General features: G+C 38.5%; 1 protein-coding gene across 7 annotated transcripts in view; it reads left to right on the top strand.

The window, feature by feature from the left end:
- The window catches only part of L3MBTL3 (L3MBTL histone methyl-lysine binding protein 3), a 111,418-nt gene that overhangs the window by 2,164 nt on the left and 84,041 nt on the right, over positions 1-25,213 (top strand). For 6 of the 7 annotated variants that reach the window (XM_061130567.1, XM_061130568.1, XM_061130570.1 and 3 more), the window contains exons 2-3: positions 1,525-1,598; positions 19,818-19,934. In XM_061130567.1, the coding sequence (XP_060986550.1) occupies positions 19,833-19,934 (102 nt within the window). In that variant the 5' untranslated portion in view covers positions 1,525-1,598; positions 19,818-19,832. The remainder of the gene's footprint in view (positions 1-1,524; positions 1,599-19,817; positions 19,935-25,213) is intronic. The other variant, XM_061130569.1, reaches the window with a different exon arrangement.

Genomic DNA, 25,213 nt, shown 5'->3' on the forward strand with positions numbered 1-25,213 from the left:
GGACCCAAAAAACGGAGTCTCTTTCCTTATGCAACTTCCTCGGGCGCTGCGACCACGGCCCTTCCCCCCCTCCCTGCATCCCGCGGCCGGCTCCTTGACCACCTCGGGTCTACCGCCCGAAAGAAAATGCGTTAGAGATCATTCACAGTGCACCGAAGCAAAAAATAGATTTTTGATTGTTCTAAGTTTAAGTTAAGGGAAACTGAGCTGAGAAATAAGAAGGGGGGTTGGGGGGGCGGGGAGCGGCTGGAGCGAGTGCGTCGAATTTTAATTTTCCTAGAATGTTGTTTGTGATAGCTTTATTGCTGTGGGGAGCCCGAGAGTCTCCGTACTGGCTAGCTCGGTCGCGTGGATTTTTGCGCAAGTTTTTAGAAAAACACTGACTCGAGTAGAGCATTTCTCCGGAAAGTTTCAAGTGCAGCAAAATAGCGAACGTGCAAAACTGGCCAAGGGGAGACCTCTAGTGGTTAGACGCGTCTTTAAGTTCGGAAGGCCGAGAGCAAACTTTGGCCTTTACTTTTTAGCTACGTAGTCCGTTCAGACGTGGAAGTGATTAGACGACCTGAGCCAGGGGCCAGATGTTGTAGAGAGGATGCTGATCAGAAATAGAAAGTTTAGTAAATCGGAGAGCAAATGAAATCTAAGGACCCAGCCTTCCAATTGGGGTACTCCTATGGGAAAGTGGAACCTTCCAATCTTCAAGACTTCTATGGGAAAAACACTTTGCTTTTATTCTGGGATTTGAGATCGGTCACTCTCTGGATTAGAGGCAGTTGTTTGATTTTTTTTTTTTTTTAATATTTGTCATTGTCTATACATTTGATCAACCTTTAATCAGTAATGACAGTGGATAATATCATTTGAATGTTAATAAAAATACGAAGTGCAATACATGTTTAAAACTTTGAAAAAATGAAAAACACTTGTATTTGAAAAGGCTCATATAAAATGATTTTATATGAGCTAATTATTTTATTCTCTAGTAAATATAATTTAAGGCCTTATTTCATTTCTTAAACACATAGTCATATATAGTTTTAAAATAAATGACCCCATTTAGCTCTAAGAGTGTAATTTTGTTTCACTGGTTAAGACATTTCTGAATACTTTGTATAATTTTGGATTTAAACACTTAAATATATGGACAAAACTTGCTTACATAGTATCTATTCTTCTGCCGGTGTGTGTTTTGTATGGTAAATTTAAATGAGAAGCAGTGAGAGAAATTAAAATTGTATCAAATGATCCTGGTAACTTTCATTTGCTTGTCATACAATGGAAGAGACTTTAAGAGGGGAATTTAGGGTAGGGCAGTGATATAAATGTAAAATTAATTTCCCCTCATCCAAAGCTAGTTTATTTTTTGTGTGTGTGGTGTGTGTTGTAGCATATTAAGTGGTAGTGTACAAAATTATGCAATGTCAGTAATTAAGAATTTGAACTTGTTATTTATGAGTTTCAGGGCTTCTTTTTTTTAATGACAATACTTTGATTTTATTTCTCTTCTGTTTAAATTGATGCTAGACCTCCAGGAGAAGTCTTGAGGGTGAACCACAGTCTTAAAGACCATCAGATAATTATTTCTTCACTGCTACTAGGTAAGAGTTGTGTGTAGAAACAAATTGCTTGATACACTTGCAGATATTAAAAGCTGCATTTGGGGGTAAGGAAGGACATTGTGGAACAGGGTTGGCAGAAAAACACCATTTTGAAAGGGATGCTTTGAATTCATGAAAGTCTTGACGCCAAAAAAAAAAAAAAAAAGAAAGTCTTGACGCTGAATGTGACTGAAGCTCCAATTAAAGCATTATGAAAAATTAAGAGATTGTTCTGGATAATATTTGGACTGGCTTTTTACTGGATTCTTAGTTCACACTTCAATTGTACCTGTTCTTTACTGAAAGTAAATCGTTTTATTCTTTGGCATTGAGAAAGTGGGAAATCTAGAACAAAGCAATTGTGAATTAATATAGCTGTTGTATAAGTATACTGTGATGTGGGAAGTTCTGGAACTTGGTAAAATTTTGTAGGTGGTATTTCCAATAAGATGTTTGGGCACGTTTAAGTAACTTATCTTCTATGGCTCAAATCCTACGGTGGGCTGACATGTGGCAAATATCATGTCATAGAGTTATAGTGAATTTCCAGTGTGTTAGCATAAACTTGTCAACTTTTAAGCGTATCACCACAAGCAGTACAGCTGCTGCCCAATAAAGACCTCTTTGGTAATTCTGGAGGATGCTGGTTAGTCTCTAATAATCCACGGCCTACTCTCAGAATGAAGGCCATTCTCAGGCAAAAGGGAACCCTGTCTGGGCAGAACATGAAAGTACATCTGTGGGACTGTAGTGCTTTTCTGCTATTGATGATGATGATGTTTAGTCGATAAGTCATGTCTGACTCTCCTGTGACCCCAAGGACTGTAGCCCACCAGGCTCTGTCCCTGGGATTTCCCAGGCAAGAATATTGGAGTGGGTTGCCATTTCCTTCTCCAGGGGATATTCCCAAGCCAGGGATGGAACCTGAGTCACCTGCATTGGCAGGCAAATCCTTTACCACTGAGCCGCTAGGGAAGGAAGCCTCTTCTACTTTTTAAAACTATTTTTTTTTAATCATTTCTTTTCTTTTTCTGCTTCATTTCATTTTCCTTCTCTGTCTCAAGTATTAAAGGAGTTGCTAATTCTTGTTTGGCAAAACAGAACAAAAATTAGCAGGACTAATAATCCTTTTTAAAAAAAATTTTGAATTTTATATGGGAGTGTAGTCGATTAACTATGTGAATAGTTTCAGTTTCACAGTAAGCGACTGAGCCATGCATATACATGTATCCATCCTCTCCCAGTGTCCGCTCCCATCCAGGCTGCTACATAATATCGAGCAGAGTTCCCTGTGCTATATAGTAGGACCCTGTTGGTTATCCATTTTAAATATAGCAGTGTGTACATGTCCATCCCAGACTCCTTAACTATTATTTCCCACCACTCTTCCCCGCTGATAACATAAATTTGTGTAAGTTTGTTCTGTTAAGTCTATGAGGACTAACAGTTCTTACTGAGCCACGTTATAACCATCGTAGATGTGGTCTAGATGTCAAAACTGAATAAATACCACTATAAAAATGATTGTCAAAAAGGAATTTATTGTCATTTTCTGCTCGTGGATCACCTTGAGAAGTCTAAATAGCAGAATAAATAGATGTCCATGTAGGTGATGCAGCAGAAACCAGGGGCAAGAACGGCTGACAAGATCACACAGATGGAAGTAGAGTTCAGACAGAGTGAGTGTGTTTCCTAGGATGGTTAGTTTCATGTTTAGATACGCTGAGTGGAAGACTGATTATTTTTCTTCATTTGGGGAATCATTGTGATTGTAAGTAGAGTGCGAGAATAGGAATCAGAGGACAGTTTAGCCACTAAATATACCACTTTGTGTAAATCACTTTAACTCTTTTAGCTTAGGTTTCCCCTTCTGGAAAATGGGAGCGACAATGCTTGCCTTGGTCTCTTTGTTGAAGGGATCAAATAAGGTTTTGAGAACTATGAAGAATTATTCAAATGTTTGGTAGTCATATTATCATTTTACCTTAGCCAGGTTTTGTGAAAAGGGCAGAAGAGAAGTAGGTTTTTAAAAGCTGAACAGAGTGATTTAATTCTTGGCTAAAATAATTGGTTTAGTTTTTGGTGTACATATTATATGGACTTGCCACAATGCTTTCAGGGGATATTTCATTTCTTTAGGAAAATAGTAGTTTCTCTTTTATGGCTTTCTTGAGGGAAGAGACCATGTTTTAAAATGGTGCTGAATACAAATTGTGTTTTGTTTATCTCAAGGTAGTCATTTAATAGGTAGGAGTTGGTGACATAAATACTTAAATATAAATTAATTCCAAATTGTGGAAATGGTAGGGTGGTGAAAGTAGAGGGGTTGGTGTGAGGGGAATTTATGTACTGTAATTAATACTTTATTTGCAGGAGTCTGTTGGGAAATGAAGATAACAGAATAGGTAACTGGAGTAGTAAGAATTTATAGGGACCAGAAACTGGGTCCTACAAATGACTGTGAATTTCGGGGATGCTCCTTGTAGGGCTTTTTGCTCCCTACATTTTCTAGAACTCTTGGCTACTTTATTCTAATCCTAATCAACTACGTATTATCTAGATAGAAAAAAGAAAATCATAAGTCATTGCTTTCAGTTTGGTAATACTGAATTTGCCAAACTCTGACAAGTTTTAGCCTATCTCTTTTATCTTGTAAATTATCCAATCACTATTCTAAGAACCTAGAAACCCAATAGTGGAGGAAAGAAGAAATATAGGTCCCTGCGTAATTGAAGGTTGGTTCTTGAATAATTCCATTGTTTTGTTTTGTTTGATAGTTTATTTCTAAGAAATATATATATCGACCAAGGCTATTTATAATAGATGCAGTTAGGACAGGAAATTTACGAAAGAAATTGTTGGGTTGGCCAAAAAGTTCTTTCAGATTTTTCCATTGGGTGGTACAGAAAAGCCCAAATGAACTTTTTGGCCAACCCAATACTTTAGGCAGCGTGGACAAGGGTACCCTTGGTGTCCCAAAGTTGGGTAACCTGAATAATTCCTCTAGTGATGTTTCTACTAGTTAACTGATTTTTATTGAACTCTTACAGTGCTGAACACTGAAAGACTAGGTCTTTGCTCTTCAGGAGTCCCCTACACCCTTGCCCTGGGAGTTTGGTTTCTGAAGTCAAACTGAAAAGCCTTTAAGTCCTTTTTTAGGAGACAGGGTGGTTTGCAGGAAAGAATAAGGACTTTTGAGAGGCACTTGTGTAAAGTTGACTGATGCTGGATGCACCTCCAGTTTCTTCCTGAGAAGTGGGCTTACAGTTAATGACTTGGGCAGTGACTGAAAGAATTACATCTGTGTTAGATTGAGTTGGCCAAAAAGTTCATTTGGGTTTTTCTGTACCATAAATTTGAATGAACTTTTTGGCCAACCCAATAATAAAGCTTCATTATTATTATTTACTATTTACTATTATTATTTACAATTCTTTCTGCAAGTCAGTGTTTTATGTCTGTCCATAGATATTTATCTATTGTAACTCTGTTACAGTATCTTTGTAACTCTATTAGAAGGTGCTTTACTTAATTAATGCATAGGATAGGATGAAATAAATGACTCTGTTGGGACTATGAAGAAAGCAACCATCTTTGGCCTCAGTGTGTTGAGGAGATAACCCATACACATACAATGATAATTACCAGAACAAAGCTGTGGTTCGGTGCCAGTAGTGAAAGGTAGAGGTAAGTGCAGGGGGTACTGTGGGGGTACTGCTGGTGGGGGCGCTGTGTGTGTCCCTAACGTAGGGACCTGGAGCATGGGGCACCCTTTGCAAAATACTGTGAAGTGTAATATAGTCAATGTAATTGTCTATTGAGTGCCTTCTGAATGTCAAGCATTAAGCTGGATATTTTTCATTCATTCATTCACTCATTCATCTAACAGAAACTTACTGAGTGCATTCTGTATGCCCAGGTACTGTTTTAACAGTAATACTTTCAGTAACCTTGAGTGTTTTGGTATTATTAATTCTCTTTTAGAGGAAACTGGTGCTCAGAGATACTTAGTAACTTGTGTAAGTTCCTATCATGCAGTTGGGAAGGGCTGGGACAAGAGAAAATGACACTGGCTTTTGTTCTGTTATGTCTTTAACTTTCTAATTTTTCAAAATAGTAATTCTTATAATATTTCCAAGAAAACACATTTCCAGATTTTGAGGAATATATTTGCTCAATTTATACATTGGTTCACTAAGAGGAACAATAGCACACAGCTGTAAGAAAAAAATGATGGGAAGAAAACAGTATTTCTTCACTGTCCTCTTTCTTCCTCCCTTTTTAAAAGTTGGGAAAAGACTTAGTTGTACTGAAAAGAGCACCTTGGTCTAGTTCATGGCCTTGAAATGGTCACTGGCTGTTAACAGAACATTACTGAGATTAGGTTTGGTGTTATTGGGCTTATTTATAAAAAGGTTTCATCTGTTCTTTGTAGGAAGAGACCTGATAAGGCAGTAGAGTTTGTTATCGATTAATTTAAATTAACTGATAAATTAAGTTTAAATCAATTAATCATCAATCAAAAGAATGGGACCTAAACTTACCATTTTGTGAATTCAAAACATGATGGAATTTATTGATTATAAAAAAGGAAAATTAAAATGAGGGATAGAGATAATAATGGTGAGAAGCTGGAGACAGGGAGGAATGTAGAGTGTGAGAATCAAAGTTTAAAAAAAGATACCAGGGAATGTGACTAAGAATATATTCACCAAAATGTGATAATTACTGATATTATGCTCTAACCAGAAGAGTAGGCCCATTTACAAAATAAAGTGAAGAGTCTTTGATTCATTAGGTGGTTCTGGTTTATGGTGGGAGTCATATGACATTTCTGTTATCTGAGTCATGGTCCATCAAGCAGAGCTTTAGTCTTAACTTCAAAGGATGCTGTTGCAGGCGTTGGTTGTAGGGTGATGGACTGTTTCTCCTTTGTTGAAGCTCTATCGTCCAACAAAATTTTTTAAGCACCTGCTGTATGTTGGAGCCTTTCAAGATTGGACCATGGCTTTATGTTACGTGTGCTTTTATAGTTAAACTAGTTCAGTTACTGGAACGCTTTGAGTAGGATGGTTGAGGCACCAAAATCAGTTGATTACTTTTTCCCCATCTGTTAAATGGACTGAACACTGAACTGTGAGTTGAAGTCCCTGGTCTGGTTGTTAAATGATCTAAATAATTCCACCCCATTGCTTTGTGGTCTTATTTGGAAGATTTGAGGCCTAGCTGTTCAATCTGTTGATAAGGAGTTTAGCTGCAAAGGGTTATCAAGATAAGCCTGTAGACATGACTTCTGTGACAGAAATAAAATCTGAACAAATCTAATTTATTATAGGCAAAAGAAATCAAGTGTAAATCTTTTAATTTTAGCTCTGTGTTCTATAAAAATATGAAGCAGAATAAGAAAAAAGAATGTACTACTTTTAGCATTTAAAAATTATGAAGTGAAGTAAGAAAAAAGAACAAGATACTACTTTTAGTTTTCTTTTAAAATTTAAACTCGTGCATATTTTGCATAAGCATGGAAATATCTCTGTGAGACAGGTTCTTGCTCTTTTTATGCCCTTGAATCCCTCTAATGGGTGTAAAATTTCTATTATTACCCTACTAGTGTAGTGTATGGATGACATTATAGCCCTTTTCAGGATATTTCTGCCTCAAATTGAGTATCTCATAGTCTGTACATTGAACATGAACTTCAAATAAAAGCATTCAAAGAGAGTGTGTTGAATATGCCACAAGACTGTTAATGTCAGTTTGTGATTTCATTTTCTATATACGTTTTTTTTCTTGAAAGGCATTTTTCATTTTCTGTTCCTCCTTCAGAGGAAGTAAGTAGGTTAAGGCCACAGACTCTCAAACAATTCATCCTCCTTACAGTAACAAACGGAAGGGCAGGAAGTTGAGATTCTGTAAAGGTTGCCTTTGGTGACTACCCCTTTGCATGTAATCGTCATAGCAGAAAAGGTAGGAAATCAGATAAGCCATCGATATGTTATAAATAGAGTCATTTTCATTAAAACATGACTAGTGGTAGATACAGGGGCGGGAGTTGTTTCTTGAAAAAATGTCAACAAGAAGGAACCGTCCTAATAATCGATTTCATATATAAAGGAAACCTGGGTTAGCTGCCACTCAGGCATCTACTATATGAACATAGATAGGGATAGAAAACCCAGATTCTCAAGAATTTGTTCTTGATGCTATTGAGATTTCAGTTTTCACATTGAAGTCATCTAGAGTTCTACCTCCCTAAAAAAATCTATGAACTTGCACCCTCAGGGCAGAATTCACATCTCTCCACAACAGATCTCAATTCCAGTATGTGTGCGATTCAAGAGTTCTTATCAGTCAGGGTTACTGGAATATCAAAGCTGGTATCTGTCATGCTTGATTTGAAAGGAAAATTTTTCTTTGTAGCAAAATATTTGTTGAGAGATGCTTCAAGGGTGAGTTTAGATTTTTCTCTTATCCTTATTGAATAAGCCTGTTTAAGAGGCTTGAATTTAACTTCTTTTGATGTGTTCTTCACTGACACTTAAATAAGGAGGGTTTCTTGGAGCTAGAGAGTTATCCTCTTGCCAAAGAGGTAAATAAATACTTAGCCTCCTTGTTAGAATTTTCGCTGGAGAACATGAGATAGATGGACAAGTGAAGATCTGTTTCTGGTTTTCCCTCTCCCCAGTCCTTGCCCACAGCTAGTCTGTTACGTTTCCCCCTTCTCTTTTGTTCATTCATGTGATACATTTTTATTGATGCCTACTGTGGATATTCACATGAGGGTAATGAAATGCATAAATCAAAGTCTTTTTCCTTCAAAACCTCCTGTAAGAAAGGATCATGATATGATGTATTGTAAGTACGATTATTGGGGTACAGAGTCTCCCTTCAGTCCCTGTTCTCCTGGCATCTTACACACCCACGTTCCGGTACTTGTGCAGAGACAGACTCGCTGTAGTAGTCATTTGAGCCCCTTTGGAGAGGATCCATAGCTTTCATCTCTCCTTTCTCTATAGGCCTCTTACTGTGATCTCTCAACGGTGCTTTCTTTTTGCCTCTGTGTTAGCTCTCTTGAAAGCATGTCCTGGAACCAGAGTTGATATGCGAGGATGCTTTTATGCCTTCTAAGCAAAAACGTCACAGTAAGGTTGCCAATGGCTTAGTCTTAGGTCATTGTTCAGAGATTCTGTCCTTCATACTTTTCTCATTGTTAGAATGTTCTTTTCTTTATAAGAGCTTGGAAAAACCAATACTTAATGACTTCTCATCAGTTTCCTAAATTCATTTTGAAATTTTACTTGTTTGTGAAATCCCAGAGTCCTACCATCGTTCTTAACTCCACTTTTCTCCACCTTCACCTCTGTACTCTGGAGGAATCTATAGGACTTTGTGGTGCAGAGGTATTAGCTTTTGTATAGTTATCATTCCTCTGCCCTGAGATATTCAGACAGCTGGTAAACCCATGCTTGAAGGGAATGTGGACACTGGAGAGTAACTTGTTTCTTTTCTTCAAAGTAACTGTAGCGGTTGTGGACTGAGTGGCCACAAAGTACAAAGCACGTTAACATACATAATTTTAAAAAGTTTAAATCCCTATGAAATAGATATTCCTATTCATTTTTTTAGATGAAGGAGTTAATGCTCAAGAGAGGTTGGGTACCGTGCCCAAGATTATTCAGCTGGTAAGTCGTGAATTCAGCCCAGGCGCTCTGACTGTCATGCTCTTCATCTTTACGTTAGATTGGCTTCTTTATTGACTGAAATACATTGTGTTGGGCACTGTGGTATAGTCTGAGGGTCCCTGTTTTGGGAGGTAAAAGTCTGTTTATTGGTTTGGTGATCTTTTCTTATCTGTAAAATGAGGCCAGCAATTCTTGGCCCGCTTAAAAGGTAGCTGTCAGGGTCGAATAGGCTAGTATTGGTGAGATCCTTTAAAATGATAAAGTGTAGAAGAAATGCTCCAGCTCCACGATGTCTGTATCTCTGGCGTGGGTTAGACTTACTGACTTTGTCCGACTCCCCTTACGTGGCCGTGTATTTGTAAATATGTGAGTGCCCCCATTACAGCGGGTATACCTCTCAGGTGTCATGAAAGTGCATAGGAAGGCATCAGAGAATAAATCAGAAAACCGTAGATAGACCTTAAGAGGCGGGGCCGTGTCTTTCTCAGGATCACTTTCTTGGGCCTGGACTCTAGGTCCCCAGGACTTTCCCCCAGTGTTAGATACTGCAGGTTTCAACACATGGGTGCAGGCTGGGAGCCCAACCAGAACATAGCATCTCTGTGGTTGATTTTCTAACCTGGAGATGAATGCATTCTATTCTGTAAAATACTGCCTGTTCTCGTGTTATTTCTTGAATTTATTTTCCATAGCTCAGCATTTTCTGAAAAGGGGTTCCATGAGACTTGCTAGGCTATGATAACAGAGCCACAGGGCTAAGTGACTGTGGGAAACTTGGATTCAGCGCTTCACAGATAGTTGCCTTGTTGCTGATGCGTGCCATCCATCTCCCAAAGACCCAGAGGTCACATTTCTCCATCACCACAAAACTTGTGTCACATGACACCCAGAAATGGTCTCCTGTAAGTTCTGAGGAGCGGGCTTCGGGACAGTGTGCCCTAGCCTTTCATCTTAGCCTTGTTTACCTGCTTCAGCCTGGCCCCCGGTGTGCTGCCAGCCCGGCGTGATGGTGAAGAGAGCCCTGCCCTCGGGTCCAACTCCCTCCCAATGTGGCAGATCCTCCTCCATTACTTCAGAGGAATTGTTCCGTGAAGAAAGCTTGTCATTTCTAGAGCCTTGTTAATATGAGGGATTATTGTTATTAACAACACAACATCTACTTCTACGTTGTAATGTTGACATCTTCTAATGGAGCTTTGAACACAGGTGGCTTAACCATAAGAGACACCACTGAAATAAAATGAAGGGAAAGGCGGGGGGAAATGCCAGTGACTAATCTTTTAAGGTCACTGAGCAATTTTCATGAACTCAAATAATTGTTAAACCAGGTAACTATAATAGTTAAGATTTTATTGACTGCCTAACTTTGGAGTAGGCACTTTGTTGAACTGTTACCTGACTCATCTCATTCAATCCTCACCATGCGCAATGAAGAAAAGTTCTGTTATCACCCACATTTTATAGATGGGGAAATTGAGGCTTCAAGGGGTTAGTTGGTCGGAAGTCACACAACAGAGCATTGTCAAGCCTTGGAAAGTGAATTGAAGAGGAGGAAAGGAACGTCATGGCTCATTTAGGGAGGGGCAGAGAATGGAGGGAGGAACTTGAGAGCGCTGCAAGTTTTGAGGATGATGCGTGAAGTGTTTGAGTTGCGTCTGTGAAAGGATGACTGGAGCAGGGTGGGTGGGGAGCGGGAGGCTCAGCAGTTTTATACACCGTTTTAATACGGGTTTACAGTGCGCAGAGGCCCTTTCAATGATATTACTGAAGGTGATGCTTAAGACTGACTTTTTGAGACTGTCACGATGTGCCAGAGACCGCTTCTGGTGAGTGCGTGATGGTTTCTGCAAAGTGAAGCAGAAGCGGCTTCAGTCGATGGTACTCAGGTAGGCATCGGAGCAGCAGAGCCTTGACTCCCCGCCATGGATGTTGGCTTCTCTTCTTATTGTCTCACTCTTCTGCAGAGCTGTCATTTTTATTTCTTCTCATGGTCATGATTTAAGGGTTAGCATTCCTGACTTACTCTTCACAAAAGACACATTGCCCTCTTGAACCAAAAACTGACGTGTTTAGTTCATTGACACCAGGCACTGAGATCTCAGTCAGTCCCCTTATCTCTCTGAGTGATAGAATTAAATCTGAATCTCAGATGCTGCTTCTGGGGTAATGCCTACCCCCATTTCCCAGCTACTCCCAGCTCTCGGCCTTGTTATCTCTGTAACTTACTTTTGAAAACTGTGCCTGTTAATGGTGTAAAATGGAATTCTAAAAAAAAACACTTTATTTAAAAATGTTAAAACTATTTAACTGGCATTAGTGAACATTAGCTGTTCCTGTAAATACTCTGCTATTTTGAAAACAATGGTTTGAGCAGGAATGGCCAGGCTGCAGTTCTACCCTTTCTTAGTAATCTTTAGTTCAGACCTTATCTGCAGATCCAGACTTTTGGTTTCTAGGCAAGGCCCACCCTCTCACTTTGTGTTGCAGCTACCAGATTGGGTTGCTTATCTTCCCAGGGACTGTTATCTTCTCTTCATCTCAGCCCCAGGCAGCCTCTTCACCTTGAATATGCTATACAAGTGCAGGCCTGGGGGGTCTCTGCCCCCACCTCTGAGCCGCCATTTTATCCTCTCCTGGCAGATGTGAGCAAAGGCGTCATAAAGAGAGGATTATGAAGGACTCTGTTTATCTCCAGTCAAAATAAGATACAGTAGAGTCTTGACATTTATGATGGATATAGCCCACAACCATCACCAGTCCACAACCTGAAAAAAAATCATTGTACCACAAAATTCCTCCCTTCAGATTGCTAAAGTATAACTGAGTAATGTAAACGATCTCTCTAGACCTTAACTACTTATCTTACTTGATGAGCAATTTTTGTACTGTCTGGAGCACTTATTGAAACAGATTCACACACCTTCTCTGCTTGTTTCCTTTTGGAGCGTTCGGTAGTTTTGTTCACACAATGTGTCTGAGTCATCATTGCATTTGACATTTCAGCCTTTAATTTACCTGAAACTTCTGTTTTGTGGCTGTGACCTATCACTTTAATAAACATTTCCATGTTCTCCTTGTTCTGTCATCCACACTAGACTCCACTAGCAGCTCATGTTGTTTGTTTCATTTCTTCACCAGGAGCAGGGTTGTCACCGCTTTATTTCCAGTGGCTGTAGCGCTCAGACAAAGCAGGGTGACTCAGAGCGCACCTGGACCTTGGCCGGGTCCCTCTGCGTATGGTGTGTGTGATTCAGAATTCTGTCTCTGCAAAATGGCAAATCACTAAATGTCATGGGCGCTTCAGCTGTCACTCAGGAACGATAGAAATCAAGATCGTCTGCGAGTGCCAGGGATCTACTGTGTGTTTGTGATACCCGAGTTGTGGAGAAGTGAACCCTCAATCAACCCTTTCTCTTTCCATCCATCTGTGGAGTTGACACGTTTGTGTATGCAGTTAAATACCTACTAGTTCAATTACACAAGAGCTTTGGGGAAGTCAGTTTTCCTTAGTGTCTTCCAGGCTATGGCTTCAATTGTTGGCATCAATAAGAAGCTAAATATTTTTGTAAGGAGAAGCACCTTTCATAACATAGCATATTTTAAAGAAATATGAAATAGAATTTTAAAATATATTTTTATGTAATTTTTTTCTTAAAAAAACACACTTAAATTTTCAGCAGGTACTAAAGTGGCCACAGAGAGTAAGTTCCCATCCTTTAGCTGTCTTTCAATTTACCATTGCCCCTTCCTGGAGGCAGGCAGTGTTAACCAGCTTTTGACAAATCCTTGTAAAGATAGTCTATGCATATATAAGCAATACTCATACTGATATACGCCCCATTTGTTTTACACAAATTGTGTCATACTGTTTCTGTAACTTATGTAAAATTAGTAGTACTGATTGTATCTGGGAGCTTCATCTGTATCAGAATGTGCAGTTTCCTCCTGATTTTCTGCAGTGGCGTTTTATACTGTTGTGTCGATGCACTCCAGTTTGCCTTTCCTGATGGACAGTCGGGTTTTTTTCAGTTTTTTGACCTTAACAAGTGGTGCTATAGTCCGTGAATCACCTTTTACGTTTTTTATACATATGTGCAAGTATCTATGGGATAAATTTCTAGAGGTAGAAGGGCTGAATTGGAGGATATATTCTTGAAAATTGGTCTCTATAGAGTGGAGGTTGTTTCAATCAATGATGCCACCATAGTGTATGAGAGGGCCTGCATCTCCATATTCTTATAGGATTTTTTTAATACAAGATCATTAATTTCATGACCACCTAATGTTTCTAGATTCCTGGTGGTACATGGTAAGCCAGGGCTTCCAGGAATTTCTTTGCATGAGAGATTGGGGAAGTGTATCCCTTTGATACATGATTCCAAGGGAGAGTCAAGTTGCACAGCTTTGGTTTAGAGGCAGGGGTGGGGCAGGAGAGAAAGAGGAGGTAATTTTTTTTAATTTATTTATTTATTTTAGTTGGAGGATAATTTCTTTGCAGTATTGTGGTGGTTTTTTTTGCCATACACTGACATGAATCACCCATGGGTGCACCTTGTCCCCCTGTCCTGAAACCCCCTCCCACCTCCCTCCCCACCCCATCCCTCTGGGTTTCCCCAGAGCCGTGGCTTTGAGCGCCCTGCTTCATGCATCAGACTAGCACAGGTCATCTGTTTTACATATGGCACTATACATGTTTCAGTGCCGTTCAGAGGAGGTAATTCTGAGTTAAGTGTCATTTAGTCTGTCAGCCAGCTCTTTTGTAGATTTTAATGCAAGGAAATTATAATAAAAAGAGTAAGAACTAAAGTGAACTGTTGCACACAGGAGGGACTTTGAGAGTATCGTACATTTGCATCCGTGGCAGCAGTAACGGTCTCCACCAACAGCTTTGATGAGACATCCACTGAAGGCATTAGGGAACACACGGGGTGTCAGTACCCTTGACATCAGCCATCGTCAGGTAGGGTATAGGTGAGTGGAAATCAGAAGCTGCATTGGTGCCTTTCCTAGATATCTGATCTCCAAAGCTGTCCCTTTGAATATCAGCAATGGCTGGAGTGGTAAAGAACCCACCTGCCAATGTGGGAAATGCAAGAGACATGGGTTTGATCCCTGGGTTGGGAAGATCCCCTGGAGGAGGGCATGGCAACGCACTCCAGTATCCTTGCCTAGGGAATCCTACGGACAGAGGGGTCTGGTGGGCTACAGTCCGTAGGATCGCAGAGAGTAGGACATGACTGAAGTGGCTTAACATGCATGCACTGGAGAAAAATGGTAGATCTTGGCTAATAGCACAGAGGACCCATCATGGTACACGTTTAAGGTGCGGCCTTAGGAAATCTCAGCAGACTTAACGAGATTTGGAGTGTGCTTCTGCACAATGAGAAATACTGCTTGTGACTTATGTGGTGAGTGACTTAACCTACCTGGTTTTTAGGCCTGTGGAATACAGGTTACACATGAGATGATGGGATAGTGCCAGATGACAATTAAAGAAAATATAAAGGATAGCATTTCTAAGTACTAAAAAAACGTGCTTAACTCTTAGAAGCATAATTTGTTGGCGTGAAAAGACTGTGTATGTTTGTATACAAGATCACACACTTACAGAAGACAGAAAAAGAGGAAAAAGGTGTCGTAAAAACAGCTTCTGTTAAAATAATATTGGTTTCTGGTTATTCTTCCTGATTAGGAGATGGTGGAAAAAATGCCTAATCTATACTAGCTGTTCATAATTTATGTGATAGTGAAAGTAGCCAGTGACTTCAAAATTAGATAAAGGAAAGGAAGGTAGTGAATATTTTTATGCTATAATATTTTATACAAAATGTCCATAAACCTTAGAATGAGACAGTGGATGAAAACAATTTTTATAAATGTTAGATATGTGCTTATAGACAGACTATACTATGTAACATTACCAGTATTTTGTATGCTATTTCCTAAAATATATAATAAACGTTTAATGCAGCCTTTGTACAGTGATAGCTTTTAGATTTCTCTTATTTTTCTCTTCCTCCTCCTAGTCACAGACAGGATTTTGCTGGTGTAAATTTCATACATTTATGGTTTTTAGGTAGGAAAAGACCAGAAATCTATGTGTGGATATGTGTCTCAGTGACATTTTGTTAATAAGCATATATTTGATGGCATTTTATTAAAAGGATACATGTACTAATCTATATACATCGAGAACTTCGGACCTAGTAAGCTGGTTTCTGGATTTTCTTGTTCCAGAAAGTAAAATAAGGAAAAATAGCCTTAGCCAGATTCTCAGAGGGGATAAGACTTTGAGACAGGAAAAGACAGTGGTTGAAGAAAAACACCAGGGTTGGAAGCAGGATGATCTGGGTTCAATCCTGACTGTGTCACCAAATATGGTTCTGGGTAAATTACTGAACTCTGCAACTCCCTTTCTCCAACATCAACTAGAGGGACAATAGAACCCATCTTTCTGTGAGAAAGAAAGAAATGAAATAATTTTTGTAAATTATCTAATGCTTTGAATCCTTTTTTGGAAAAAGGTGAGATTGCATTAATAAATTTAAAATGTTTCTTTTTGAAAAATCAGGTTTTACCTCGTTTATCCACCAGGGGGAAAATTACACTATCACTCTATCAGGAGAAGGTTGCCACTCCTACATTATTTAATAGGGAAGTCAGGTTCGTTGCTGTTGTTTATTTAGTGAGGTAGGAGTCATAGAGAACATCAGTATGAGTCTTAATTTATTTCTTACTTTTACTGCTTTTTAGATGGATTTTTCTCAGGCCTTTACAACTTGCATATGTGAATGCTAAGCCTTTATAACTCACATTATAACTCAGAGAAATACAGGGCTTTTTTCTGTTGAGTGTTTAAGACGTATAGGATGAAGTACAGTAACTGCTCTGGACCCTTCACTCCTCTTGGCAGTTTCCCAGCATGCTGCCAGTCTTGTTTCACCACTTTACCGCTTAATTAATTTGTAGCAACTTCCTCACCTCGTAGCATTTCATCTCACAATTCTGATTTGTATCTCTAAAAATACATGGAAGGCCTCCTCTCTTTAAAGTATGTGTCATCATCTCTCTAAAAAAAGCAACTGTATTTCCCTAATATCATCAAATAGTTGCTATTCATATTTCCCCTCCTACCTAATAATCTTTTTTAAAAAATAATTTAAATCAGGGTTGAAACCAAATCTCTGAAATGCAGAATATGATTGGTTAATATGTCTCAATCTAAATTTCAAATTTCCTCTTTTGTTTGCTTATTTATCATTCCTTAAAAATTTTTTTGTGTGTATGTGCAGAAAACTCTTTAATCTTGTCTAGCAGTGGTTTTCAGACTTTTGGGTCTCAAGGCTTCTTTATGCTCTAAACAATGAAAAACCCAAAGACCTATTGTTTGTGTTACACTTATCAATATTTACTGCATTAGAAATTAAAATATATTGGTTATTTATTACTTATAACAATGGTAAATTGATTACCTAAGTATATACAAGTGCACTTTTTATGAAATATAATGATAATTTCCAAAATTTAAAAGGTGAGAAAAGCAGTGCTGTATTCCGTTTTTGCAAATCTCTGTAATGTCTGCTTCATAGAAGACAGCTGAATCCTCCCATCAGTTTCTGCATTGTCAGTTGCAATGTATTGTTTTGATTGAAGCATGTGAAGAAAGTCTCCTTCACACTGGTATGGAGTTGGAAAAGGGAGGAATATTTTAAGTTTTTCGTTTAATGATGGATATTCTTTAATATTATACCAAAACTTGACATGTGGTAGTTTCTTTTACTTTTTATTTTTTAATTTTTTAATTTTTTTAAATTTTTTTATTAGTTGGAGGCTAATTACTTCACAACATTTCAGTGGGGTTTGTCATACATTGATATGAATCAGCCATGGATTTACACGTCTTCCCCATCCCAATCCCCGCTCCCACCTCCCTCTCCACCCGATTCCTCTCGAAACATCCCACCCTCGCCTTCTCCCACAGAGTTCAAAAGTCTGTTCTGTATTTCTGTGTCTCTTTTTCCGTTTTGCATATAGGGTTATCGTTACCATCTTTCTAAATTCCTTATATATGTGTTAGTATGCTGGGTAGTTTCTTAAAGGTTAGTTGCAGTGTGCGATTTGAAATCTTATCAATGAGTTTTCTGTACTCTGTTACATTAAAATCACATTGGCCTGTCCTACATTCTGAATGGACCCTTTAACCATGCATAATTTTGTAACTTTAAGCATTGGTTGTTTGGAAAATACTGCCTGAGTTATGACATACTTCATTATTAAGTATCTTTAAAGGTCATATTCATGAACATCACCATCCATCTTCTTGGAAGAGTCTATAGCTCTTGGGAAGCTGTCAGGCTCATGGTGGTGCATACAGGTTTTCCAAAATGCTCAAGTTGTATCATTAGTGACATGCTGTCAGTATTTTCCTTCACATGACAAACCCTTTTCATTTGATTTTGACAATGTGTTTTCCAGATATCCAAACTTGACTAAACATAGTTTTTAAAGTAAAAGTGGGATTCAAAAAACAAAAACACCAAAACCAGCTTGTTCAGCGTGCGTCTCCTCTCCCTGGAGATATTATAGCCACGGTACTCTGGCATGCCTAAGCTCTCTGTGTGTCCTCCTCTTCCATCAGACAGAATATTAAAAAGATATATGTATCCAAATATCAAGACTATACAGTTTATTATTTTCCTCATCAGAGATGGTCCTTAGTGAGTCTTGCATGTGTTGACTGTGGGTGTGTGGTGGTGAAGAATGAAATGACTTCTGCTGCAGCAGGTTTATCCACTGTTGCTTTGGCCCATCAGCGTAAATATCCGCATAGTGAAAAAGGCAAATATTGTGCTAGTATTTTTATGAAAATAATTTTGACTTCCTGGACCTCTTGGAGTCCCCAGAACAACGCGTATCTTGCTTCTTATATCTCTCTGGTGTGATTTCACATGTTCTTTTGTCTATGGTATTTCCTGTGAATAGACTTGATCACATCAGATTTGATGTAATTTTTTTCCTGGCAAGACTGCTTCATAGATGGTGTTGGCTTGGTAGGTATTCTTAGAAGGCATTGATGGTCATTGTCTAGAGCCAGTATTTTAAAAGTTGCAAATGGTTATGTTTCAGTTTCATCATTCCCTCTTATTACCAAGAATTTTTTTCTAAAAGGAAGCTTTCTTTCACCAATGATTTGGTTTCCCTGAGATATAGTTCTTACTGATCTCACGTGATAATAGGATAAATCCTTGTTTCTTTTTCCCAATAATGAATTAGTGGTTCCCTTTTATTCTGAAAAGGAGATCAATGGGGAGTTCTTGATTGGTTGGTTTTGAATATCGTTGTGAACTCATAATAATGATTTAAACTTACTTGATGTATTTCAAGTCACTGTAGCTAATATCCTTACTTTGGCTAACAGAAGCCTTTTCAGATTGGTCTCTGAGTCCTTTTGGTGTGAACTCTGCTGTCTTTGATAGCTTCCTTGCTTTTTAATTTGATAAGATGTTCCTGACTCATCTTGCACACTTCCTGCTGCCAGCTAGCTCCTCCTCTGGGAAGACCTGGAAGAAATGGCGTTTAGAGACTACAGTCTGAACACTAGGCGATTGTCTGGGCAAAGCGAGAAAATATGCATGCTTCTGAAACAAAGTGCATCATGAAATCATAATGATACTTCCATTCAGATTTAGGACCCGTTGATCTTTGACCACTTGTCAGTGACACCAATGTAATTACTTACTTGTTTTATCTCATACCACACAGACCACAGCCTCAGAATAACAGTATCAATACTGCCACCGGTGGCCATATGATTATGGAAAAGTTTGTTCTTGAATTTTTTTAAAAAATGAAAGTTAAAAGTATTATCCCAGTGTAGCTACCCAAACTGGTTATCTTAACACAGTCCTGTTATGTTTGCTCTACATTTTGAGACTGTTTTCCTATTTCTAAGAACATCAGTTTGGCAGCTGTTTCAACTAAATTAAATAAATAAGTTTATTGAATCAATCATACTGTGTATTCGTTGTGTTGATAGAACAGACTTAATTGACAAATTTAGTGTAGATGGCATTCAATAATGGATTGAATTTTCTTGTTCTTTTCATCTTTTTTTTAAATCTAAATGGCCTCTCTTTTCTTTTTCAACATTTTATATTGGGTACTCTCCTTTATGCACACCTACTCTCTTTTTAAAGTCTTAGAGGGGGAAGAAAAAACTTAAAGGGTGAAGAGTTCTATCCTTATGTGATCAAGATTTTTTAAGTGAGTATGCTATGAAACAGTGAATTCCTTTTGTAACAATTGCAAAGGTTTACCATGGTACTTTTTGTTTAAACTAGAACTTATTTTCTCCTGTAATATACTTTAGATTGCACTCAAAAAAAATGTTTCTGAAGCAGTTATTTCTAAATCTCTGGATGTGGAACATTGTGACCAAGAAAATTATGTAGTTAAGGGAAACTGAAGAATGACCACTGAAATAAGAACTGATTTGTATGTAGACTATGTGGTACTATGCCCTTTTTTCCTTTTCCAGGTTAAAAAATAAATCATGACTGAATCTGCCTCTAGCACAAGTGGTCAAGAATTTGATGTATTCAGCGTTATGGATTGGAAGGATGGAGTAGGTACATTACCAGGAAGTGACTTAAAGGTAAGCTGTCTATATTGCATACAGTTGTATATGTGTGTATATCTGTTTGTGTTTTTTATTAAAATGAATTTCAGCACATATGTGACATAAGGATTAAAAGCCTTAAGCATAGGTGTGTGTAGATTGCTCAGTTGCTTCACTGGTGCCCGAGTCTTTGCGACCCTATGGACTGTAGCCTTCTGGACTCCTCTGTCCATGGGATTTTCCCAGCAAGATTACTGGAGTGTCTTGCCTTCCTTCAGGGGATCTTCCTGACCCAGGGATTGAATCTGCATCTCTGATGTCTCCTGCATTGCAGGCGAATTCTTTACTGAAGCACAGTGGCTATAGTTTTATATATTTGTTCCTCTGCCTCTCAAGACGATACACTGCTGGTGGATTGGCAGACGCCTTTGTCATTTGGGGTGGGGGACTAAGAAATCCTCCTGCAATCTGTACTCATTTTGTAGAAATTAATGTATAGTTTCAAGGAAGATCGTTTCAGGATTTCTATGGCTAATAAATTTTAAGAGTGGTAGAAGGCCTAGCTTTGTGTATGTTTTGTAGTGATGGGCTTTGTAACTGAAGTGAAAAGCTACACTCCCTGTGTCCTAGTTTTTTTATGTAAAAACTGGATAAAGCTAAAATACTGAATAAACAGGACTGTTCGCCTCCCTTAAATTATTTATACTGTAAACTGTGAATATGGATTTTTGTATAATCACTTGTTCGGAAGCTGATGCTTCCTGTAAATGAGACTGCTTTTGTGAAAATGAGAACTCTGTTCAGGGAGCAGTGCTTCAGTCTGCTTCTTCGCTAGTTGCTCACCCTGCCCCCTCTCGCCAGCACCCCCTGCCCCCGCCTGAGCCATTCCAGGACCACACCTGCTGCTCCACGGAACACGGTTGTGCAAGCACCCACCTCTCATTTCTAATTTGCTTTTGCTCTGATCCTATCTCTGGGACCTTGAACCTGTCTGTGGCCCTTTAGACTTTGTGTTTGTACTTGGTCACTTAGGTGTTTGAACTTCTGATCTCCCTGACTGTCTCTTGGCTTGCCTTGCTAATGCTTGTCTTTCTTGCCTGTCTTGACTAGAAATTCTTGCACCCTAATATTGACTTCTTGGAATCTGCTCCCTTTTAGTGGCTACTTGACAAGTATCTGAGCCAAAACTTTTCTAGTTGATCCTCAGTGGTGAGATTTGGACAGTCTGCTTGTTGTTGGAAAAATACTTAGATTTTAGTTGGTTTAGGTTTAATTAAGTGCTGTGTGCCAACATATCTATCTGAGTTTAGTTTAACAAAAATATTGCAGTGAGGCTTAGTGAAATCTGGAAAGAAGATCTGGTTTTTAGTGTTAGTTTTCTGTGACCTTGAACAAGTCAGTTAATCTCTTTGGGGCCAATTTCCTCTTTGGTAAAATAAGGAATTAAATGAATACCAAGGATTTTATCTGCCCTAACATTCTCCAAATGTTCATCTGGATTAGATATGGTGGAAAGAGAGTGCTGAAATTTTTTAGAAAGAACAACTGTTTGAGATTCTGATAGTGTCAACCACATATTAGCTAAATGTGCTTTGTTTAAATTGAACTTTAGAATCTTTATCTGTAAAATGGGGATGTAGGATCTATGTCATAAGCTGGTTATAAGGATTTAAAAAAAAATACATGTAAAAAAATTAACAAATTCTATCTTTTCTTGCTTTATGGTGTATTATGTCAACTACCTTTTTTATTGTTTCAGAGTCTTATTTTTCTTGTACATTTTTATCCTTTTTCTTCTGAATGGCTTTTTGTATGTGTGTGTCAGGTGGATGATGAAATTTATAATTTTTTTTTTTCAGTTAGATTTTGATAATAGAGTGACGTCTCCATCCCTGAGAAATTTAGTTTGCCTGAAGGTTTTTTTAAGCAATGGATTTTAGGAATTAACCTATTACTTTTATAAAGGTAATCAGGTAATTAAGCCACTTAGTGGGTATTATAAACTAGGTTATTTGATTTGACTTTTAGACTCATCTAATTACCTGGGTAATTGCCATGTACCCAGTTTACTTTATGTGCTGTTGACAGTTTGAACCCCACTTAAAAAAAATAATTTAAAGAACATTTTCTACTTTAGAACTCCTTTTATCCAAAGAGAGTCAAAGACTCACCAGTTGGTTATATTGCTTAGGACTCACTTGCTCTTCATATTAAAGTTTGAGTTGCTTAGGAGATCTGATTGAGAAATTTATTTTTCTCAATTAAGTTATTGGAAAGAACTTTAAATAAATCACGAAATTTACTCTCCCACATCATACTTTGCCTATTTGACCCTAGAAGCTTCCCTTTTTTTTAATGGATGAAGGCGTGTGGCTTTCCTAATACACAATCACTAAGACAACCAGCTGAAATTAATTCAGGAAATACATAGAAGTCGGTTTCTTTTCATGGGAACAGGTTTTTATATGCTTCAGTTTATTGCCGTTTTGAAAGAACTTTTCTCTGTAAAAGCCTCATGATTGCTGGCCAATCAAGTTACATCACTCTTCTGCTTAAAATCCTTAGCAGTTTCCTGTATCTTTCGTGATAAAGTTCAAACCCCTTAGGTTCACCACGAAGGTTTTTGGTGGTCTGACCAAAACCTTGCTTCTCTCTCCAGCTGCATCTCATTTCACATCTCCATGCCGCCCGGTTCCTTTCCAGCCCAGGCAACTCGTTCACACCTCGCTCCCTTTTTACTGGTCCCTGCTGCTGAAGTCCCCACTCCCCACTTCCCACGGGGCTAACCAACCCTTCTAGGAAGCAGAGTGCAAAAGCTCCTTTTTTGGGTGCAGTAGCAGAAAGAACAGAGAACTTATTCTCTTGGGGAGCTCTTCGTTTCTTGTGCGTAGTTCTCCGTTGTGTCCGACTCTGTGACCCCATTGGCTGTGTAGCCTACTAGGCTCCTCTGTCCATGGGATTTTCCAGGCAAGAATACTGGACTGGGTTGCCCTTCCTTCTCCAGAGGATCTTCCCGACCCAGAGATGGAACCTGTGTCTCTTGTGTTTCCTGAATTGCAGGTGGATTCTTTACCCACTGAGCCATCGGGGATTGGCCCTCCGGCTTTTACTTTAAGTCACTTATTTAACCCGTTTGAGGCAGTTTCTGTCACTGATGTTAGTTTACAGGTGAGGTAAACAGAGGCCTGGGGTGGTTAATGTCACTTGCTCAAGGTCAAACAGGTAGTTATTAGTGGAACTGGGTCTTAAAACCAGGCTTTTCTGATTTTAAAATGTATTCTCTTACACTGTTATTCTACAGTCTAACAAGAGAAATGTTTTCATATCAAAAGAGATGAAAGGAAAATGTTAGCAGCGGTTTAGAGGTGGTATTATGTTAGCTGGAGGGATCAGGAGGGTTTTGGAAGCAGATGTCGTGAGCTTTTAGATGCCTGAAAATAGGTAGGAGCCTGTGAGGACTTTTGGGGATGGGGATGCTCCGGAGAAGGGAGAGAGAGGGACGTTCAGAAAGGGGGTCGGCATCAGCAAGTCCAGTGTTCGGGGAGACCAGGAAGTGTCCGCTGGTCCTCTTGTAGTCATTAACAAGACATTTTCACTTAAACAAGCTTTGGAAACTTTACTGTTGTCTAATTTGTTCCTTTAAAATGCACCTCAGTGTTTGTAGATTAAATCTCAGGGCCAGCTATAAGAGCAGGCAGGCGACTTAAGTGGTGAGGCCAGTGGAAAGATGCACGGCAGGGCTTGCTGTCCCTAAGCAGTTCTCTATCTAAACTTCTTAGACGGTTTCCGAAATTGATCCACAGAGAATTATTCCTCTGTGTCATAAGGATTTAGTCTTCTAGCATCTCTCAGTAAAATGTTGGTACACTCCCAACAGTGATAGCATCTTATCTCGAAAGAATAGTTGCCACTTAACCGGGAGCAAGACCCAGCAGCAGTGATGCAGAAACCCAACTGGAAAATTCACTGCACTCTTTGTGCAGGTTTTGCCTTGTCTTGACTGGCGTTCAGAACAGTTTAGTTACTAAATATCTTTGCCCTTAAAGCAGATTGGTAAGTAGAACTCACATTTATTTCAATGTCGTAATAAAAAACAGTAATCTCAGCAGTGTCTTTTAATGATCTGTTATTAAAGACAGGCACAAATAGGCTGAAGATTCTTTCATTCTATAAGCAAAAATAAAGAAGAGAATAAATCAAAGGTAGCTTAAGCCAAGACAAACAAGTAAAACCTTCTCAACCCCTTATATATCTCAGGCATAATTGTTTTCTGATTGACCTATATGTATCCACTAACACAAAAAGTTAGTCTCAACTGATATGCTTGATTTGCTTTATAAAGCCCTTTTATAAAGTTAGTAATTTTTACATTCTTGATTGTAGAATGAAGTCAGTTGCTAATTTTTTATACTGCTTTTAAGGTGTCTAGGTTAAAAGAACTAATAACCTGGAAAAAAGTGATTTTATCAAGTTTCTATGGTTCCAGCATGATTCATAAAATGTTACCAATTTCAGACTTTGAGTATATCATAGGATACTTTAAAAATACTTTGAGGTTAATGTTTTATTATAAGTTACAGGTGTACAATTTAGTGACTTGCAATTTTCAAAGGTTATAGTCTACTTATAATTATTAATGTTGGTTATATTTCCCCATGTTGTGTAATATATCCCTATAGCTTATATTGTACCTAATAGTTTATAACTCTTCATGCCCTACCCCCATGTTGCCTTGTCCCCTTCCCCTCTCTCCACTGGTGATAAATAGTTTGTTCTCTATATCTGTAAGTATGTTTCTTTTTGTTATATTCACTCATTTGTTGTTTTTAGATTCCGTATATGAGTGGGATACCATGAAACATTTGTGTTTCTCTGTCTGACTTGTATCATTTATCATAATGTCCTCCAAGTCTATCCATGTTGCTGCATATGGCAAAATTTCATTCTTTCTGTGGCTGCATAGTATTCCATTGTGTGTGTGTGTATCACATTTTCTTTATCCATTCATCTGTTGATAGGTTGCATCCATATCTTGGCAGTTGTAAACAATGCTGCTATAATCATTGGGGTGCATATGTGTTTAAAAATTAGTGTTTTGGTTTTTTTTTGAAATATTCTTAGGAATGAAATTGTTGGCTTATATGGTAGTCCTGTTTTTAGGTCTTTGAGAAACTTCCATAGTGTTCTCCACAATGAGTACACCAAGGTACAGTCCCACCAAAGTATAGGAGGGTTTCCTTTTCTCCACATCCTTGCCAACATTTGTTATTTGTATCCAGTTTTATGATGGCCATTCTAACAGTTGTGAGGTGATG

Source organism: Dama dama, chromosome 26 (genome assembly GCF_033118175.1).
Source record: "Dama dama isolate Ldn47 chromosome 26, ASM3311817v1, whole genome shotgun sequence".
Taxonomy (NCBI): domain Eukaryota; kingdom Metazoa; phylum Chordata; class Mammalia; order Artiodactyla; family Cervidae; genus Dama; species Dama dama.